Genomic DNA, 21,104 nt, shown 5'->3' with positions numbered 1-21,104 from the left:
TAAATAAAAAGTAGTTTCTTGGGGTTAAAAAAAAACAAGTTGCCAAGTTAATACTTTCTTTACAAAAAAAAAAAAAAGCAATCCTGCAAATCTTTTTTTAACCCATTGAGTGAAAATTAGGCAATTTCAGTTGCATAACACAGTCACTTCCAACAATGGCAGTAGAGTTGCTTTACATCACAAGATTACATGGGTCCTTTTGATTCCCTTTTCAGAGTCCATGAAAGCATCTTTGACTTGGTTTGGTTTTAAAAATAATACAGTGGTAACTGAACTATGATCCTAACACTGAACCTACTGAAGTTTATTATCCCCTAGTTTAACCTTATAAAACTACACACACTAAAAACCCTATTTTAGTTTTATCCAAGAGATGATACCTTTCTTATTTGGGGAAGAAGGGAGCATTCATAGCAGAATAGGAAAATTGCACTTACACCAAATGACACAAGTTAAACACACACTTTATCCCAGTAACTTCTCTGTTAATTATCAACTACTGAATTCCAATTTAAACCCCACTTGACCCATAGTTTTGTTTTTATAATTCAAAAATACACATTATGTTACAAGAATGTATTTGGTTTTGAAAATAAAATTTCAATCTACAAACGTATCTGAATCTATACAAGCTCAGAATTTTTAAAAAGGTTTATAAAAGATATAAAACATTATAGACAAAAACTAAGTTACTCATAAGGTTATCAAGTTGAGTCCTTAACTTAATAGTTGCAGTTAATGAGGTATATACCTTTATTACCTAGTAACAAACAACCAGTTACACAGGGCTTTACATGGAAGCTCTGAGATTTGTGAAGCTAAGAAGAAAAGTGCTTGCGAACTCTGTTCTACGCAGAAGAGCCATCACTCTCTAAGTCGTGCATTCTGCTATGCAAACAGCATTTGAATTTGTTTTTAATAACATTAGCTGTGAAATACACATTAGGTATACAAGCTTTTTGGGCAGTTCATTTTATTACAGCTTTTCATTCAGCATCTGAGTTTAGAAATGTGCAGTGCCAAAATAGTATTTTATCAAAGAAAACTAAATTTTTGAAGTATCTCCCCATTCTGTTACACACATAACAACCCATACTTTATTTTCCAATTTAGACAATTAGTAAACTCACTGGGATCTATGTTATTGTTCACAGTATGTAAAATATGCAAGTCAACTTTGCTAAATAAGAAAATCCATTTCAAACACCTTCAAGACTCAAAGAGAACACACACAATTACATATTTTATCATTTTATTAGGAATAATTCCAAATGGGTTATGAAGAAAACTTACTGAGTTTGATGAGTTTTCCAAAAACTCTGAATGAAGATATGTCCACCAATAAACAACAAAACAGCAGAACTATCATATACTGGGGGCAAAGAGTCAGGCTGATACCAAAAGCAACATGCAACATAAAAAAAGATACAATATAAAGGAAGACAATCTGCTGGGTATTAAAAATCACCTCAATATTAACTCTTTGCAACCAGCACAGAACTACTTCGCTATCAAACCCAAACCACACCAAGGTAAACCTGGCTTCACTGATGGGGGAAAAAGTAAGTTCCTCAGTGCAAGAGATCTTGATAGTGTTTTGGAGCATTTCCCTGGCTGGTACAAGCAGTATTAGAAAATCTTTTTTGGCAAGGGGAAAAAATAAATACAAATGGAATGCTACATTTTTTTTAAATCAGCAGACTGTCCCAGGAATGATAAAGGTATCAGTAAAGTAGCAAGGGGTACTTTAAAACATTATTTGTGGGCTCAAAAAACATTCAAAACGGATTTAAAGGTGTCACAATAGCTATGTCCAGGCATTGAGACTTGAGGGAAGTAAAATTAAAGGAGGACACTTTTTTCCCAAGTTAAGAATTTCTTTAAAACCAAGCATACTGTTCAATAGCAACATTATACTTGGTAAACAGTAATTGGCAACAAAATAAGTTTAAATGCTGTAATATTCCGCCCAAACCAGTCCCAGATATTGTTTAACAACCAAGATGCAAACTAATTTTGTTGTAACAAGCCTAGACCAATTCTATCAAACATGTCCTTGGTTAGATATCCAGTTTCATTTAACGTTTTGAAAGCTCATTTGACAGCCAGTCAAGTCCCTCATACAGACCAGTTCCTTGTGTAGCACAAGTGGCTTGAACATACCACTGTAAAGAAAGGACAAGAAAATATTTAACATAAGACCATGTATAACCACAGTATTTAAAATGTCTTCATCAGAAAATTATTTTCCCCCAATTGTCCAGAGATTATTTAGTCAGCAGTTAACCATAAATGTGTAAGAAAAAATATATATATAAAACCACAGGAACAAATCAACAAATATGTTGTTACATCTCACAAATGCGTAATTTATTATTTAATAATCCCAGTAACTGTATAGATTGGGAATATTTTCATACCTCTTGAGTCTCACAAAATTCCACATGTTTAAAGCTGCTACCTACCCATTCATTAGATTTTTTCAACTATCCACTACTTAACTTGAAAAGAACATTTATGGGAAGATTGATAATAAATAAACTACCTAGCTGGTTTTTATAACTCTCTTCCCATAAAACTAAATTCAGAGTAGAAGAGGCAAACTTTTGAGAGTAGGGGTGGTTATTTCAGAGGCAAGCTTTTCAGGTATTTTCACCATCTCATGTATCACCAGAAGTTCCCACTTTTTAAAATGGCAATGAATCTTATCTCCAGTAACTGTATGAAATACCATGAAAGGTTACAAGTACCAAAAAAAGACATAGATAGCAATTTAATTACCTTTAAGGGCTAGTATATTTTTATTAATTTTCTTGACTGACCAGTTTTATTCTGCTTTAGAATAAATAAAGCTTTAATACTGAAAGGCACAGAAAGTATGCCATGCTGCCAATTATCTGGATATCAAACACCTCACAGTCAGTAATCTTCAAGTCTGGGAAAAGGCACAACTTGGATCTTGATCTTCACAGCATGGAAAACTGCTTTCATTTACAGTTTGTTTATTTCAATCAGCCTGGGGCATCCCAAACAGTCTATATAGTTACTGTCCAGGCACATTATGTGTCTTGTTATGACAGGTTAACGCAAATTTATCATAAAGCACAAGACACACTAATAGTTCATAATATCATCTTTATATATAGAACAGTATATTGCATTTTGCCAATATTTAAATTACCAATGTAAAAGCTATTGGGGAGCAAGTATAATGTTCCTTGTAATTTTAAATTCAAAACTTGATCTAATATCATAATTATAGGTTCCTCCACAAGCTTTTGATGTTAACAAGCAAATAGTACAGAACAGTACTACATAAAATATGGCTGCTAAATATTGGGGTTGTGGTGAGAAAACTAAATTCTAAATTATTTGCTGCAAAACTATTTAAAAGATATAAAATTGTGAGTATCTATAAGCTTTAGCTATTATAGTTCTCATACAGTATATTTTCCACATCTTTAGCAATACTAAACATTTTGAGGATAAAGTAAATAAAAATCAAGTGAAATGAAGATATTTAAACCTTTGGATCCTTAAAGGATATATACTAGAAGTTAAAAAATGGAGAAGCTAACAGTGTACTTTTAAATTAGAATTGAACACAGCATTTATAAAGGTTTGAAATAAAAGGTAAAAGGGTTCCTATTTGTGAGCAAGAGCATATTAATGTATTTTTTTTAAATGATGTGTTCATTGTCTGTTCAAAGGGGACAATTAGGTAGTAAATACTGAAACTGAAAGCTAGCTTTAACAATTATCCTACTAATGCTGAGAGTCAAGAAGTTAATATAACCCTCCAACTACTTACTGTTCTGTTACGAAGAGACTGAAGACCTAATTTGTCTGTCATTTCACTGATGGCCATAGCATTTGGCAAATCCTGTTTGTTTGCAAAAAGCAGCAACACTGCATCTTGCAATTCATCTTCCTGAAGCTGGAAACAAAAGCAAGGACATTAACAACTAGCAAACTGGAATCCAATTATTTTAATAAACTGGGTAAAGCACTATCTTCCTAAATATATCATTTATTCAACATTAAACGCATTATCAAACATCAACCCAATTTTGCTACATAAAGTTCAGGTATTCTTATAACTTAAATCTCATGTCCATCAGTTTTTAAGTCCCCAGCAAACAATCATGTGCCTTCTGGTAAAGCAAGTCATCCTAACACTCCACTAAGGTAAATCTTTCATTCAGCCTTCATCATCATCCAACTGAGGGTCAGGATTTGCAAGGACAAGAAACAAATATGGGAATAATGTTTATGGTAGGATCTCATGGTGCTCAGTAATAAAAAGCATTTAGATGATGATTCTTTTTCAGAATTTCATCCTTTTCCAGCCAGCTGGACCAGACAACAGTGGGACAACAGTGGGACAACACAATGATTAGGGTAAATTATCATGAAAAATACAAGAATAATACATAAAAATACTAATAAATAATAATTAAAATACAAGAGTAAGTAATACATAATAATTACTAAATAAAGGTAAATAATAAAAGAGTAGAAGCAGGGAGAAGTGACATACTGATACATCATGAACAAACCTTGAAAACTTATGTTAAATAAAACAAAAAGTACCAAAAGATAAGACTACATATTTTATGATTCCATTTATATGAATTTCAGGGCTGGGGGTTTGGGGGGAACAAATATGAATAATTCTAGGATTTCTTGCTGGGGTGATAAAAATCTTCTACAACTATATTGTAGTAATGGTTGTATAATTTTGTATACTAAAAATCACTGACTTGTACATTCTTTTTTATTGAAGTATCACTGATATACAATCTTGTATTGACTTCAAATGTACAAAACAGTGGTTCAACAACTTCTACGTTTTAAATGACTGAAGTTTATGGTATGTGAATAAATGCACCACAAAAAAAAAAGTCAGCATTGAAATTTTTAACTCCTTCAAGAAAAAACACCACCACTGACTTTACTTGGCAGAATGGTTTTACAAACTACACTCCAGTCTTAGGAGCAATGAATGACAATTAAGATTTCACTTCAGTAAATATTTTATGGCTACAACATTCCTCTAGACAAAGTTCCTCTGAGCAAGATTCCTCAACAATCGTCCCCAACCTTGGGACTTCTAACAAGAAGAATATATGAAACATTAATCTGGTATCTGGCAAGGCAAAAACCATCAACCAAATCTGCAATTACCATCAACCAAACTGCTATTACCTTCAGGTGGCTCTTTATGATGGTTCGTATTACAAAATGTTTCAAAGTATATTATACTGGCACAGTATAAAGAAACCAGAACCCCATGACCTTGAGAACAAGAGATTGTGAACCAGGATTCCTAGGTCACAGAAGTTTCAAAACCATAGATGTTATATGTATAAAGGACTGGATTAACACACACATCCTCAACAAGAAATATTCATCAAAATCACCCATGACCTTTCTAAAAATAATCTGGGCCTTCCTCCCAACTTACTTATGAGTAGTAGCTACTCTCCTGAGCATTTTTTTAAAAAGCCACATTGGAGATTTTTATGTGCATTCTTAAGAACCTGTGATGATAGTTTCCCAAGGTTCTTTTAAGCCCTAAAAAAGCCATTTATGTCTTCTAATCAGTTAAGATGTACCAACCACTAATACCACTGTCACCCAGAGAAACACATTTTGGAAACAATAAATTTAAAAAATATTCTTACCATTTTCTGCAGCTCTTCTGCTCCTTCTTGAATTCTTTCACGATCATTGCTATCTACCACAAAAATAAGACCCTGTGGAAAAATTGTTTAAATAAATTACACAGTCAAATTTAAAGGACACACTAAATATGAAACATAGGTATAGGGGGGAGCAAACGACAGAAAGAGTTCAATGCTAGGAAGAAAATGTCTCCTTATTTAACAAAACAGAAAAAAAAAAAAAACCAGGGCTCTAAGTACTGAAAACAGATTTAACAGTTTGTGATTTTAACTTACCAATGTTGTTTCCAAAACAAAACAAAAATCACCAGCATAATATTGTGTATCAACTATACTTGAGTTTAAAAAATCAAAAAAATCTTAAAACAAACAAAAATCTTACTCTTAACCAAATAACCACTTTTCTCAACTCCTCAAAGAAGATAATTTATCCCTTCTCCCTTCTTATTAAGTACAGCAGTAAGTAACAAAATGGCCCCAAGATAGGGACAAAAAAAGAAAAGAATAAACCAAAGATCCTAAAGATTCATGAATTTACTGACTGAAATAGTCTGTCAGTCAAAAAGCATGCACAAAGTGTTTTTTAAAAAAAGAGGAAGAAGGGGAAAGGGCACACCACTGTAGTTGTTATATGCATTATTAGAAACAGGTACCCTTGTTCCCGAATGTTGCCTATCAACTCCAGAACTAGGGAAGTCCTAAGCACAGTATCAAGAAAAATTCAAGGCTAGCTTTATCAAATGAGAAATTCTTAATAAAAAGATAGTAACCATTCTTAAAGATATTCAGAAATATTAGACTCCTATACTATAAAAGAAATGGAATTAGGAAGCAATTAGTTGAATTGAAACTTTTCTAAAACCTTTTAAATGGGGAAGTATAAAATTTTAAACTGGAGAGAGAGATTAATTATATAGCTTTGTTAAAATCTATTGCTATGAATACTAAGAAGTGATTAGTCTTCCCTCCATAATGCTGACCTGTGAAGTACTTCTGATCATTTGTCACCTTCTCACAAACTGTCTTGCACTACTATTTACTTACGTTGGTAACTATATTAAATACAATGAGGGCAAAGGACTATATCATTCTGTATTTACCTCTCAGTATTACCACAGTTCTGAGCTTGCCAAGGTATGTAATTTGTATTTTAGGCTATGCTCATTAAATGACAGTTTTGTTTCATTTAGCAAATTTCAAACCCATTTCCTTTGCCTGTTGGAAACAATCATTTTAAACATCCTAACCACTGAAGAAACTTCTGGTGCTGACAGCTAGTATGGCTCTAGTGTAAAGATACCTACATTAAAATCTCAGCACTACTAATTATATAAATTACCTGCCTGAACTGGCCTCCTTTTCTATAAAACAGGGCCAATTTCTTAAGCCTATTACAGATCAAATGTAATCACGGTGGTATAAAAGACTTCAGCATGGTGCTTAACTCATATGAGGCATTTAGTAAATGTCTCCTTCCTTTCCCTCCTATTCTAAAAGCTATTCCTTTATCCCTGTAGAAGTAATGCCTCTAAAAGAGATCTAACTGTAACAATCCCTTTTTAATGTAAAATGCTATTGGTCCCAAAGTAACATTATTGAGATGGAGAATTATTTTAGGAATAAATTCTAAATTATTCACTTCCTGAAACAGCCTAGAATCAAGTATAGAAAAGCCAGAATTCTAAAAATAAGCCTGGCTACTTTAAGAAAAGATTACTTCAAAAGTCAAATATTTACTTAATTATTTAGAACAGCAAAACAACTGGAATTATCTAATGAGAAGAGGAATTTACTACAATAAACACTGTGTCCTACACTGCTAATGTAAAGTTAGGCATAACTAGCTTCTTTGACACTTATAGCTAACAGAAGTGATCAAGATTATTAGAAAAGTTAGCTGTTAAGAACCAAGCTGTGATTTACATCAGGTAGCACACAAAGCTTTCTCCAACAGGCATGAGCTACGTAAGAATAAAAAAGTAGTACTTAGACCTTTGATTCTAAGGTGATCCAAAGAGACCAGGAATAGGTCAATCTCAAGAACTCAAAGTAAATTATAAAGCATTCTAAATAAATCTAGGGCTGGCAAGGATGAGGAGAAAGGGGAACCCTCCTACACTGTTAGTGGGAATGTAAATTAGTTCAACCATTATGGAAAGCAGTATGGAGGTTCCTCAAAAAATTAAAAATAGAAATACCGTTTGACCCAGGAATTCCACTTCTAGGAATCTACCTTAACCAAACAGGATCCCAGATTCAAAAAGATGATGCACTTCTATGTTTATCGCAGCACTATTTACAAGAGCCAAGACATGGAAGCAACATAAGTGTCCATCAATAGATAAATGGATAAAGAAGAGGTGGTACATATACACAATGGAATATTATTCAGCCTTAAGAAGAAAACAGATCCTACCATTTGCAACAACATGGATGGAGCTACAGGGTATTATGCTCAGTGAAATAAGCCAGGCAGAGAAAGACAAGTACCAAATGATTTCACTCATTTGTGGAGTATAACAAAACAAAACTGAAGGAACAAAACAGCAGCAGACTCACAGACTCCAAGAAAGGAGTAGTAGTTACCAAAGGGAAGGGGGTGGGGAGGGAGAGAGAAGTGGATTAAGGGGCAATGGTTAGCACACATAATGTAGACAGGTCATGGGGAAGACAATACAGAATAGTGAAGACAAGTAGTAACTCTATAGCATCTTACTACTCTGATGGACAGTGACTGCAATGGGGCGTGGGAGGGGGGCTGAAAAATATGCGCGAATGTAATAACCACAATGTTGCTCATGTGAAACCTTCATAAGATTGTACATCAATGATGCCTTAATTTAAAAAAAGTCAATAGAATAAATAAATAAATAAATCTAGGGCTAAGACCAAGGTAACGCTCTGTCAAGAATTCCAAGGTTTTCCTACTCCTGCCCTGCAGGTTCCTACAGAAGTTTGCTCTGAAAAAATATCCAGATGCCTAAGATGGAACTTTGTAGAGAAGAAATTCAAGATGCAAGTCTATACTAAGTTTTTGGACCAACAGAATATGTCTTCTTAAGGATTTCGCTTTTCTCACACCAAAAATCTGAGAGCTCATTTCCATATTTTATCAGAATACTTTGCTTAAGTAATTAAATTTGTTAATACAATAGAGTGTGACTTCACCATGTTTCAGCAGGGGCCAATATGTACTCTTCCTTTAAAAAATAAATATATGTACAACCTAAGTGTCTATCAGTAGATGAATGGATAAAGATGTGGTACATACACACAATGGAATATTATTCAGCCATACGAAGAAGAAAAATCCTACCATTTACAACAACATGGATAGAGCTAGAGAGTATTATGATCAGTGAAATGAGCCAGGCGGAAAAAGACAAGTATCAAATGATTTCACTCATCTGTGGAGTATAAGAACAAAGAAAAAAACTGAAGGAACAAAACAGCAGCAGACTCACAGAACCCAAGAATGGACTAACAGTTACCAAAGGGAAAGGGACTGGGGAGGATGGGTGCGAAGGGAGGGATAAGGGGAAAAAAAGGGGCACTACGATTGGCAGACATAATGTAGGGAGGGGGCACGGGAAGGGCTGTACAACACAAAGAAGACAAGTAGTGATTCTATAGCATCCTACTACACTGATGGACAGTGACTGTAATGGGGTATGTGGGGGAGACTTGATGATGGGGGGAGTCTAGTAAACATAATGTTGTTCATGTAATTGTAGATTGATACATACATACATACATACATACATACATAAATGTGGTTAATATAAAAAAAGAATTATAAGGCTTACGATTAGTAAACTAATTTTATTTCAAAAGCGTGTTCCCCAAATGAAATGAGTATGACTTACTTTAAAATAATCCAAAAGTAAAGTACATCAGAGAGTACTATCAATTAAACAATACTGGCCATATCCAAATAACTTAAGTTGGGTAATAGACATGGAGTTGATTATGCTGTTCCTCTCTACTTTTGTGTATACTTGAAAATTTCCATAACAAAGAGTTTTACAACATGTGAATCATATCAAAATAACATCTTTGCTTACCACAGCTATGTTAATGAATAGAAACGTTAACATTTTTTAAATAAAAAAGCATGCCAGGACTCCTTAAACCAGGTACTCACCTAGGGTACTCACTGCCACCTGGTGACAGTGATCTTAGAGTTGGAGACTAAGGACGACATCTGCAAATCTTCAACATGAAGTGCTTTAATATCACACATTACTTTAAAAAACTCATCAACGGCAATAGTAAACAAAACCTGAAGACAGGTTTCTCATGTGGTGGAAAGCACAAGAGTTGGGACTAGGTCAAATAAAAACATAGAACAAGAAGTTGCTCTCCCGTCTAGGCTAAGTCATTCCAAGATTCAATTTCCTCTATGTGAGAGACCAGAACAGTCGTTCTCATGAGGGACAATTTAGTCCCCATTTAGTAACATGTGGAGACATTTTTGATTGGCAACTGGGTTGGGGACAGTTGCTACTGGCATCTGGTGGGGAGAGGCCAGGGATGCTACCGAACACCCTACAACGCAAAAGCGAGCTGCCTTCACCCAACAAGGAGGTATTCAGGAGAAAATGTCAACAGTGCTACTGTGGCGGAGGGTTCTGTAGCAGAGCCTTGTTCTTCACCGGAAGGTCCCACAGTATCACTACCACCTACAAACTTGCTGGAAAAGCACAATCTCCAGCCTTCCTCAGCCAGGCTTTATGGAACTGATCTGTACTTCAACAAATACCCAGATGATTCATATGCAAGGCTTGAGGAGCACCACTGATGCCTAGGTTATATCCCCAGAAATTCTGACTCAAGGGGTCTGGGGTTATGATCAGGGCTTTGGAATTGTTTTAAAGCTCCCAAGGTGATGCTCATGTGCAGCCAAATTTGAGAACTCCTACTCTACACAATCATTAAGGTCTCTTCCATACCAGTACTACATACACTACATAATGAAAAATACCTAACTAATCAACAAAGAGATCAATGTATTTTTTCTTAATGTACTTTAATAAACAGTTAACTAGGCTAAATGAAGAACAATTAATTGCCTTAACTTCATTAAAAACCACAATGACAGAAAGTTATACAGACCTTGCTTTCTAAACTAAGAATGAACAGAATTACTGATGAGATATCTAAGTCAATATTGAGAACCTGCCCCAGCTCCACTCAGTCTTCCAAAGGGCCATGTAACTCTTCCAACCCTAAGTCAGTCAGCCTCCAAAGGCTTGAGTAAGAGAGGGCACGGACAAATATGGAAGTAGTGATAAGAATGCCAACTCATACAGTAAACACCAACACCCAGTTATACAGTTGATATTAACATGAACTTTACAGCATGAAACATATGAATACAAGTTATAAAAATATATATAGTATTCCTTACCTGCGTATTTTGGAAGTAATGCCTCCAGAGAGGCCTAATTTTATCTTGGCCACCAACATCCCATACTGTGAAACAAATGTTCTTATATTCTACTGTTTCCACATTAAAACCTACAAAGGAAAAACAAAATGTTATGTACAATGTCATTAAGAAAATAAACTGCTGTACTGTGGAATTATCTCAGAACTGCTTTTTCAAAATCCCACTGGTTAACCAACAAACTTAAAAACATAAGACAGTTATAATGATGGACCCATATGATTGTACATTTGTCCAAACCCACAGAATATATGCCAGCAAGAATGAATACTAAGGTAAATGATGGACCGTGGGTGATTATAACGTTCATCAACTGTAACAACTGTACCACTGTATCAAGTGATGTTGACAATGTAGGAAACCATGCAACTGTGGAGGCAGAGGGTATATGGGAAATCTCTCTACCTTCCTCTGTGAACCTAAAGGTGCTCTAAAAATAAAGTCTTAAAAAAAAAAAAAGAGTTTCAAAATTAAATCATATTCTATTTTACTTCATATTATCACGATAATTATTACAATAGAAATTAAAGTCATTTGTAAACTTTCTTACCAATGGTAGGAATGGTGGTGACTATTTCCCCTAACTTCAGTTTGTACAGAATGGTTGTCTTGCCAGCAGCATCCAATCCAACTAGAACAGACATGAGAGATTTTAAATCTAGATCAAAGGCACACTTTAATAATTTTACAACAAATAGTTTGAAAGTGAAAGTTGACTGGTCAAAACACAAATGAGAAATGAAAATACCTCATTTCTGATTCTCAAAGGCAACACTTCCTATAGAAAGCCTTTCTATTCTGCTTTTTAGACCTAGAGACAGCATGTAATAAGGAAAAGGCTATCTGGCTGACTCAGACTCTAATCTCTAGATTTACTTTGCCACAAACTTGTTGAATGCTTTTAAACAAGTCACTTTAGCAAAATGAGGCCAGAAAAATTAGATATAAAATAAGGGGACTGAATCGTATTATCGATGACATCTTCCAACTCAAGTCCCTATTAATTCTATAAACTACCACCATTTTTAAAAACACAAGTTAGAGGTTGAATCAGGTAACACATAAGAACAAGTGAATAAAGAATTATCTTGAAGACTCCTAACTCAATTTCCTTTTATATAAACAGCATATTTGGGTAACAGGTCTTGATGCAAGAGGAAAAAAATACCTTACTACGCTGTACTCTCTGTAAGAAGATGAGGCCAGTTTTGCTCTACCTAAGTCCATTTCAACATCCATTAGGCAGAAATGACAAAAAATGGTTAAATCTGGATTGTAAAAATGGCCCTATCATATTCACCTCCAACACAAATAATGTCTAAACTCCTAAAATGATTCTTTTGAGACAGATACAAGGAGGGAGGAATGTGCTCGTTTCTGAAAATAATTCATACTAGAACAAGAGGATATACCCTTTAATACAGTGATAGTGAAGAGCAAATAAAATGCTGGTTTTAAGTATGAATTTCTCAACACCTGCATATTCTACGTTATTTATTAAAGCTTTCATAAAAGAATAGAAGGTCAGTATCTAGTAATTTCACTAAATGTATCATTGTTCTAAGGACATCGTATTTGGCCACCTAGATTTAAACTATCACAGATTTTGAAATCAAGTCAACTGCATATTGACTTAATAAGCAAGGATGCTTTTAAAATATGTAAATCGAATTAGCACATGAAACCAATGCTACTAAGTTAAAAAAAGAGACCGCTTTACTTATCTAAGTACAATCCTGTGCATGTAAGTTTAACAGAACTAAAGGCAATTCAGACTCCTCCTATTCATGTAACAACCCTTTCTGCTCTGTATCCTACAACAAAGGGTAGCTTTAAGATCTCTCTGAAGACTCAGGTATTTTATGCCTTCCTATTCCTGTGACCTCTAATCAAACTGTGTTCCATACTTCTCACTGGGATTCAGGTTCATTCTTTCAAAAATACTATGACACTTTCTAGTCCAAGTGAGCCCTAAGCCCTAACTCATGGGCATAAGAAAAGCCAACTGTTACAAGAAAATGCTTTATTTTTGAGTATGGAACAGTATCACAAAGATCAGAAAACATAATTCTAAAAAATACAAAAAGAAACAAAATAGCTACAGTTTGCCATCTTCAGTAAAAATCAGAAAATGAGGGGGAGAACAGTAAGATCTCATTATTTTAAAAAGCTAAGTCTCTTTGAGAACACAAATCCTTCTCAGGGTTTTTTGATCAAATTTTAAAATAAAGCAAAATTCACTTACAAGTTCAAATACGATTAAGTTCAAGTCAGAAGAACTGAAACTGAGATGTGGCCTAGAAAAAGCACTTGAGTTAGGTCTGGAGAACTATGGGCACCAGTCAGTCCTCACTGGAGGTTCACCTGGACCCCACAACACCGCTTAAAACCAATGTAAATCCTAAAATACTGCCATGGAATGAAAGAAAACCCAGGACAAATTATGATTACATAACTATTTTAAGGTATAGAAAGCACATAGGTAATCCAGTTTTTCCTTTAAGAAAGTTTTATATCTGCTTGTATGCATAAGCAATATTCTTTACATTGTTAGGATTTTTTTTTTTTTTACACACAATGAGCATGTGTTACTTTCATTAAAAAAAGGAAAAAAATTCCCAGGTAGACTTCCTTTATTAAAATGTTGGGCTGGTTACATTTCCTGATGTTTATCAAGAAGATAACTACTTAAGAGCCTTGAATATATTATACCAACTTAACAGAAAAAAAGAAGTTTTTACAAAATAACACAACCATAAGGTTTTTAAAGCATCCAGTTATTTTTAAAATACAAATTTTAAATTAAATGGCTCAGACATATATAAGATCCTAAAACCAAGGTATATCCTTTGTATCTAACAGTGCTTGTATAATACAAACCAGAAGTTTTTTTTCAAGGTATTTCTATTGTGAAATTTAAGACCCACAAATTAATACATGCCACCATTTAAAACTCATCATATAGTCCTTCGAACTCAAAAACATATTCGTATAACAATTTTGTGCCACCTCTGTCATTCATTCCTTAAGGGTGTATTTCCTTAATGTTTCAGTATTTGCAATGAGATTTCTCCACAAAACGAAATTACAACTAATTCTCAACTAGCCAAGAAAAGACTCTAATCTGTACTGTCCAGTAATGTCCTCCCTCTTTTCCTCCCCCCATAAACAAGCCACTGTACTGAAAGATATACTGGAATTAGTTGTTCTCCTTAACCAGACCTGCACTTAGACCAATGTGTTAATTTAACAGCAGCAAAACTACCCCCAAGATCTTTGCCAATCATTAAGTATCCGTACCAACTTATGGCAGCAAGAAATACTTGCATTTTAAATTAAGGAAATTAGATTCCAATGATTTCAGCTTGGAGAAAAAAAACAAATGGAGGAAGGAAAAAGACTGGGAAGAAAAAAGTCCATTTTCAGGTGGGGAAAATTTCAAACAGCTATTTTGCTTCATACTTTATTTTTCAAGTTTTCTACAAGAAAGCTTGAAATACAACTTCATAATAATTTCAAGTGGAGTGCATACTGTGTTCCAAGCACAATCTAGGTGATTCCATACATTTTTGTAATTTAATCTCACAATAATTCTCCATTTTTCAGATGCAGCACCAGAGGTTCAGAAAAATGTCCCCAGAATCACAGGAGTAGTGAAATAGGTATTCAAAACTCTAGGTTTTATGAGGAAATTAGATTCCTCATGTAGTTGGTAGGAATGTAAAATTGTGTGGCTGCTTTGGAGAACAGTTTATCAGTTCCTCAAAATGTTAAACATACTTAACATATGACCCAGCAATTCCATTCCTAGGTATTTATTTACCCAAGAGAATTAAAAACATATGACTCAGAAACCTGTTCACAAATGTTTATAGCAGCATTATTCTTAAGAGCCAAAAACTGGAAACAATCACACTTCCATCAACTGATTAACGGAGAAACAAATGCGGTATATCCATACAATGGAATTACTCTTCAGCCATGAAAAGAACATATACTCACATGCTATAACACGGACGAACCTTGAAAACATTATGCTAAGTGAAAGAGGCTAGACACGGAAGGACGCAAGTATGATTCCATTATATGAAATATCCTGCTGAATGGACAAACCCATAGAAAATTAAAGTAGATGAGTGTTTCCAAAAAGAACGGGGGCAGGGGTACTGTGACTGTTAATAATGAGTATCAGATTTCTTTCTGAATTGGTTTAAATGTTCTAGAACTAAGACAGTGGTGACTGTTACACAATTCTATGAATACACTAAAAACCACTGAGTTGTACACTTTATATGAATGACATCTCAATTTTTTTTAACTAAAAAGAAAACAAAACTAAACCCTAGATCTGATGCCAGAGCCCTCAAGTAATGTCTGTATACAGCCATCCTGCATCTATCTTAACATTTTAGCCAATTCCTCAGAGGTTTGACAATCAAAACTGACACATATAGGTGTACTTGATTGTATGTACCTCAATACAAAAAAATTAAAAGCTGAAACAGCTTAATAGGTATACAGAAAAATCACAGTAAGCCTAGGTTTTGCTTCTACCCAACAGATCAGGAATACTTGCACTTTCATCAGTGTGTTAACTGGCAGCAAATCATCAAAGTCTGATAGCCGTACACTTTATAATAAGAGAGTGCATCTAAGGATGGCAGTATCGGCTTCTAGAGGAGTGAAGCTGAAGTTTTTTTCCTTTTGTAGTGTTTCCCTTTATCCCATATCTAATCAGAAAAGCTTTTTTTTATGCTTGCAGTTGTTTTCAAATAATGACCTGAAAAATGCTCTTAATAAACTGTCAAAAGAATACAAAACCATTATTTATATCACAACTACAATTTTAAAGGAACAAAAACCTCTTAACAGACTGAGAGCAAATATAATAGCAATAGTGAAATAGTGTATTTATCAGGTGATTATCACTTTATTCTTTTTCCTGTTTTCTAAATTTAACAAAAAGGACATGTATTATTTTTAGAATCAGGACAAAAATTTTTTAATTACATAATAAATGTATTTACAGAATATGCTGGAAGAAAGTATGATATGCCATTTTTAGCTTGAAGCCTCACTTAAAATACTGGTAATATTTCTCAAATTGTCAAACAGAGGATCCTTCCTCCTGAACTCTCTGGTCCCAAAAAACCAGTCACATATAAAGCAATACTAAACTATCATTACCAATCTTTTAGAAATCAACATCTTTTCAGCTTCTCAACAGGCAAGAACTTGCCAGTTCAAAAAGAACAGAATAATTTCCATTATTAGTGTTTTCAGATATAAGCAAAATCTGTGGCATCATTTACCAAAATTAAAAATCACATCTTATTACAGATCGAAAATATTGAGATCAGATGTAAAATAGGATAATGCAGCGCTACATGCGAAATCAAATGTGGAAACTGGTCTTCAAATTTAAGCCCAACATTATCATTCACAAAGTGATTTCTACCTTTTAAAAACACCCTACTAGACAATTTCTGTCTATGTATAGCTTAGGTGACATTAAATTTGATACAATGTTGGTTTCTAATTTTTTATTAGTTAACTACAAGCTGTAACTTCAAACATCTTTTTAAATTACTTGAACTTTTGGGAGAATGGGTGTAGTAATAAATTTTAAACTTCTCCACAGCAATTTGGCAAACCAGACTCATCAGCTAACTGCTATCTTTTAGTAACACTTTAAAGTGGTAGTCCGAAAAAGTCACTGACTCAAAGGTATTCCATCTATGCCCTACAAAGGAAAAGTACACATACCTGGCAGAAAATGCTAATATGGAAAAAACAACTATTAACTGGCAAATCTAATACTTGAACACAGGCAGACACCTTAAGAATGATCTTTATGCCATCACTCATAAAACGAGACAAAAAAAAAAATCTAATAATTATCGAATTACCAAGTCACCTCTTTCTCTACAGTTGCACATATCCTTCATAAGCTTATATACTTTATTTGATGAGTTACCATAAAAACTGACCTTGTGACTTAAGTGTTTTTAATCAAGGAACCTTGATTATCCTGAAATTCAAGTGCAAAACAAAAAAACAGCAAACCTGAATAATAAAATATTTAACATAAAATTAGTAGTTGCAAATCATGACTTCTGTTCCCTGCACAAACGCACAAAGTGAAGTACTTTTCTTCTTCCATTTTCTTTGTCATTATTTTTGGAGGGTAGGAGGGAGAAATGCTCCTCCAATATAGTAAATACAGTAAAGTGATTATAATTCTTTTCCCTCTGAAACTTTTAGTCACCACAAAAGACTAAGGATATGAAAAATAGCAATTCATTCACAATAAATCATAAGTAAAAGGGCCAACATACATTTCCAGGAACATAACCACATACTAGCTAATCTCTTTAAGGAACAGATTGGAAATTTCATTTATCACAGTCCAAAGTCCTCCCACTGACTTCAGATCCTTTTTTAGACTGCCAATTCTCAGCCCCTTTTAAAGCTTAAATATGCTTGCCTTCCTAAATAATTCTATCTTCTTCATAAATGTAGTATGAGAAACTTCAAAAGGGAAAACAATTTGATTTACCTCTGTGAATGAATCATTAACAATTGGTTCATGAATTGTGAAGAAGCTGGAGACAAGAAAGTGAAAAAAGAACCGAATGTATATACCCTTAATCTTCATACACCTTTAAGTATAACTGAAACTTGCTTTGGAAATTTTTCAATTATAGTAAACTCGAAAATAACCGTCCCAGCCCCCAGCAAACAAGTTAATGAACCAAGCTGAAAGTTAGAGAAGGGCTATTAGCATTATTCGGGTCCACGGAGCTTGGCCGTGATGTAGAGGCTACTCATAGTGCTGTCGGGGAGGGGTTGCTTACATTACTCAAGTGACAGGCCCCTTCTCCCTCAGCTGGGCAAAACACTGACCCTGAAAAGCAGTTTTTTAAAAAAAAATCCTTTCAAAGGTATTATTACATAACAAGGCCAGCATAAAATTAAGCGTCATTATGTTCAGTTACTGGAAATTTGTCTTCCACTTAAAAAAAGAGTTTCTAAAACTTTTTTTCACTAAACCTTAGCCAGCTGGACAGAAATCAGTTCGGCAAAAAGAGTAAATCATGCATATTAAGTTCTGAGAGCGGCTACAAGAAACATTCATGATAAGCTCAATCTTCGGAAAGTTTTTACTAAAGGAAGAAGAAAAAACTGAAGCGGAATCCAGCGCGAAGCAAAAGTTTAGCGAAGTGAGGGCCGAGGACTCCGGACTCTCCTGGCACCCTGGGGGCTCCCGCGCCAACCGCACGGCGCCTGGTCACTTCCTGCCCTGGCCGGCTCCAGGGTCTCGGCGGCCGCTCGCTCACGTAACACTGGGGTGTGCAGGGCATGTTACACTAGCCGAAAGGGGAGGAGGAACGCTGGAGGCGCTCGGCCTCCCTCTCGACCGCTGCCCGCACCCGGGGAAACAGAGCCAGGCTCTCGCTATGCGCCTCGACGGTGTCTTCCGGACTCGGTGAGATCCGAGTTCGCTGCCCCCACATCTCCACCCAATCCCGGCTGGCTTTCAGTACGACTACGGAGAGAAAAAGCCAAACCCAGGAGGAGGAAACCTTGGCCCAAGGCCCTGTGCCGGCTCTGGGGCAGACCTGGGGTGACCGCGCACCGTCCGCCCCGTTCCCCCGGGAAGAACTCCGACCCCGGCCCGCCACCCCTCCCCCACCACGGCAGGAGACGGAAAGACAGGCCCGAGGCCGCCCCGAGCCCCACCGCGGCCTGGGCTCGGCTCCCCGCCCCGTACTCACCCATCAAAATGCGCATCTGCTTCTTGCCAAAGAGGCGGGAGAAGAGGGAGGAGATGGTGAGGCCCATGGCGGTGGTGGCACTCGCGACGGGCAGGAGCAGAAGGGGTCTGGGGCGTCCCCGGGCCTTTTCCTTTCACGCTCCCGGCAAGCTGAGCGGGAGGGGAGAGGAGCTGAGGAAGAGAGGACGGCACCGACGGCTCGTTGGGTAGGGCGTCGGACGAAGCTCCGGGAAGGAACTCGGGGGGCTAGGACCCGCTCGACGACTGGCGAGGCAGCTCCGGCTCCGGCGTTAAACCTTCGGCTGTGCCACGTCACGCGGCAGCCGCGGCTACTCCGGCAGCTGCCCGGCCCCTCCAACGCGGACAGAATCGCGTCACCGTCGCCCCATCCCCCTTAGTTTCCGGTACAATCGGGGCCACTGCGCCTGCGCACTAAAGGGTGCCCTACGCCTGGTCCGCTTCGCTGACGTGCATCTCTGGCCGCCGCCATCTCCCGGACGTGGCTCCGGAGCCGGGCGAGGACACTTGGCACATGCGTACTGGGAGATGGGCAAAGTCCCACAATGCCTCGCTATGGTAAGACGCTTCCGCCCGGAAAAAAACGGAGCCAGGAGGTAGTTGTCCTTGCTTCCGGAAAGGTGGGCTGTGCATTATGGGTTAGGGAACTTCCGCTCTTTCTGCCCTTTGCATGTCCTCCTCTTAAATGAGTCGCGTGTTGGGATTCCCCGGTTCTACGAACGTGCACGTTTCTCGCGCACGATCGGACACTTGCCCTAGTGGAGGAATAAAAACTGGCTCTGCCCTCCCAAGAGATGCGTGTGCAAGCGAAGGATGTTGCAACCAAGTAAGATGATAGGCCTTATCACTTCGATCCCCACTCCCGCGCACACTGAAGATCCCTAATCCGAAATCAAGAGAGCGCCAAGACATTTTGCAGCTTTTTAAGAGAAGCCAAGGAAAGATTGTTCTTCTTGTATCTTTTTTCTCCCAAAAGAAGCATGTAAAGTTTATTACTTGAGGAAGTGGAAAGCAGCCTCGGTTTAAAATGGTTATGGTCTCAATGTTTTATTACGGAATAACGTACACATATTGTAGAATATATATATAAACCCATTTCACTGGTAAAATAACTGACAGTTTTAAGGTCAACAGTTTTATCTGTACTTAAAAAGTTGCTTTATTGATATGTAATTTACATGTAATGAAAGTCACCAATTTTAAGTGTACAATCTAATTTTAACAAACGTATACAGTAGTATAGCCAATACTGTAATCATATCAGTAATTTCTGTTACACCAAAAAGTTCTTTGTAGTCATCCTATTCTCTCACCTCCAGCCTCTGGCCAGGCACTAATCTGCTATCACTATAGCTTCACCCTTTTCCAAAATTTCATATAAATGGAATCATGGCATGTAGTTTCTTTGGTGTGGCTTCTTTCTCCTAGCATAGTGATTTTGAGATTCATCGGTGTTATAACATGTATCGATATTTTGTTTTTTATTGCTGAGTAGTATTCCATTGTATGGATATAGCATCATTTCTTTACCCATTCACCACTGATGGGCCGTGGATTAAGTGTTCTGCTTTTATGACTAAAACTGGACAATTGAATACAAATGTGCATGCGTATCTGTATTATTTTTACAAGATGAATATATTCATGCACCAAGTTTAAAAGGTAATCTTTGAATTTGGTGAATGAACTAACCACTGCTTGACAGTTGTTCTTAGTATTTTCCTCTCTGAAATACTAACATTGCTATATAAATGTTAATGGATTTTATACTGCTGAGTACCATCATCAATTTAATAATATACTGTAAACATTTAAAAATTATCAGTACTTACACTTAACTCATTCTTTTTAAGGGTTGCATTCCACTGTATGCATGTAAGATAACTTATTTAACTAATCAGTCAAATTGTAAAACTTTCATACTCTGATCCAAAACTTCCACTTCCAGGAATTTACAGTAACGAAAATTTCCCTCAAGTTTGCATTGGTACTGGTAAGATGTTCAATGTTTATTACATCACAGTTTGCAATGGAGAAAAATGGAAATACTTATTTTTTAAAAATAAAGTTTTAATCCCGTTTTTTTCCCTCACTGATCACTAGGCCAGATATTCCAATTTTGCTTTTGTATTTTGAATTTTATAAATTCACAACAATGATGGATTAAGACAGT

The 21,104-nt window shown here is 36.2% G+C and overlaps 1 protein-coding gene across 1 annotated transcript; it reads right to left on the bottom strand.

Moving 5' to 3' along the window:
- Positions 1–1,235: 1,235 nt before the first annotated feature.
- On the bottom strand, positions 1,236–19,322 carry ARF4 (ADP ribosylation factor 4). The gene is made up of 6 exons (XM_036877769.2): positions 18,915–19,322; positions 11,687–11,767; positions 11,098–11,207; positions 5,688–5,759; positions 3,812–3,937; positions 1,236–2,165 (listed from the first exon to the last, which is right to left on the bottom strand). Exons 1-6 carry the CDS (start codon positions 18,979–18,981, stop codon positions 2,079–2,081), a joined length of 543 nt encoding a protein of 180 aa, XP_036733664.1. The 5' UTR covers positions 18,982–19,322; the 3' UTR covers positions 1,236–2,078.
- Between the last annotated feature and the right edge of the window lie 1,782 nt (positions 19,323–21,104).

The sequence above is a fragment of the Manis pentadactyla genome, chromosome 1, assembly GCF_030020395.1.
Source record: "Manis pentadactyla isolate mManPen7 chromosome 1, mManPen7.hap1, whole genome shotgun sequence".
Taxonomy (NCBI): Eukaryota; Metazoa; Chordata; class Mammalia; order Pholidota; family Manidae; genus Manis; species Manis pentadactyla.
Note: the sequence above shows the minus strand (reverse complement) of the source record. Positions and strands in the feature narration are given on the sequence as shown.

Excerpts from the sequence above, each read along its gene's own strand:
- ARF4 (XM_036877769.2), bottom strand. The coding sequence starts at position 18,981 with ATGGGCCTCACCATCTCCTCCCTCTTCTCCCGCCTCTTTGGCAAGAAG. Across the intron at positions 11,768-18,914 it reads GCAGATGCGCATTTTGATGG|TTGGATTGGATGCTGCTGGC; the intron begins GTGAGTACGGGG and ends TGTCTGTTCTAG. Across the intron at positions 3,938-5,687 it reads CAGAAGAGCTGCAGAAAATG|CTTCAGGAAGATGAATTGCA; the intron begins GTAAGAATATTT and ends TTTTGTTTCCAG.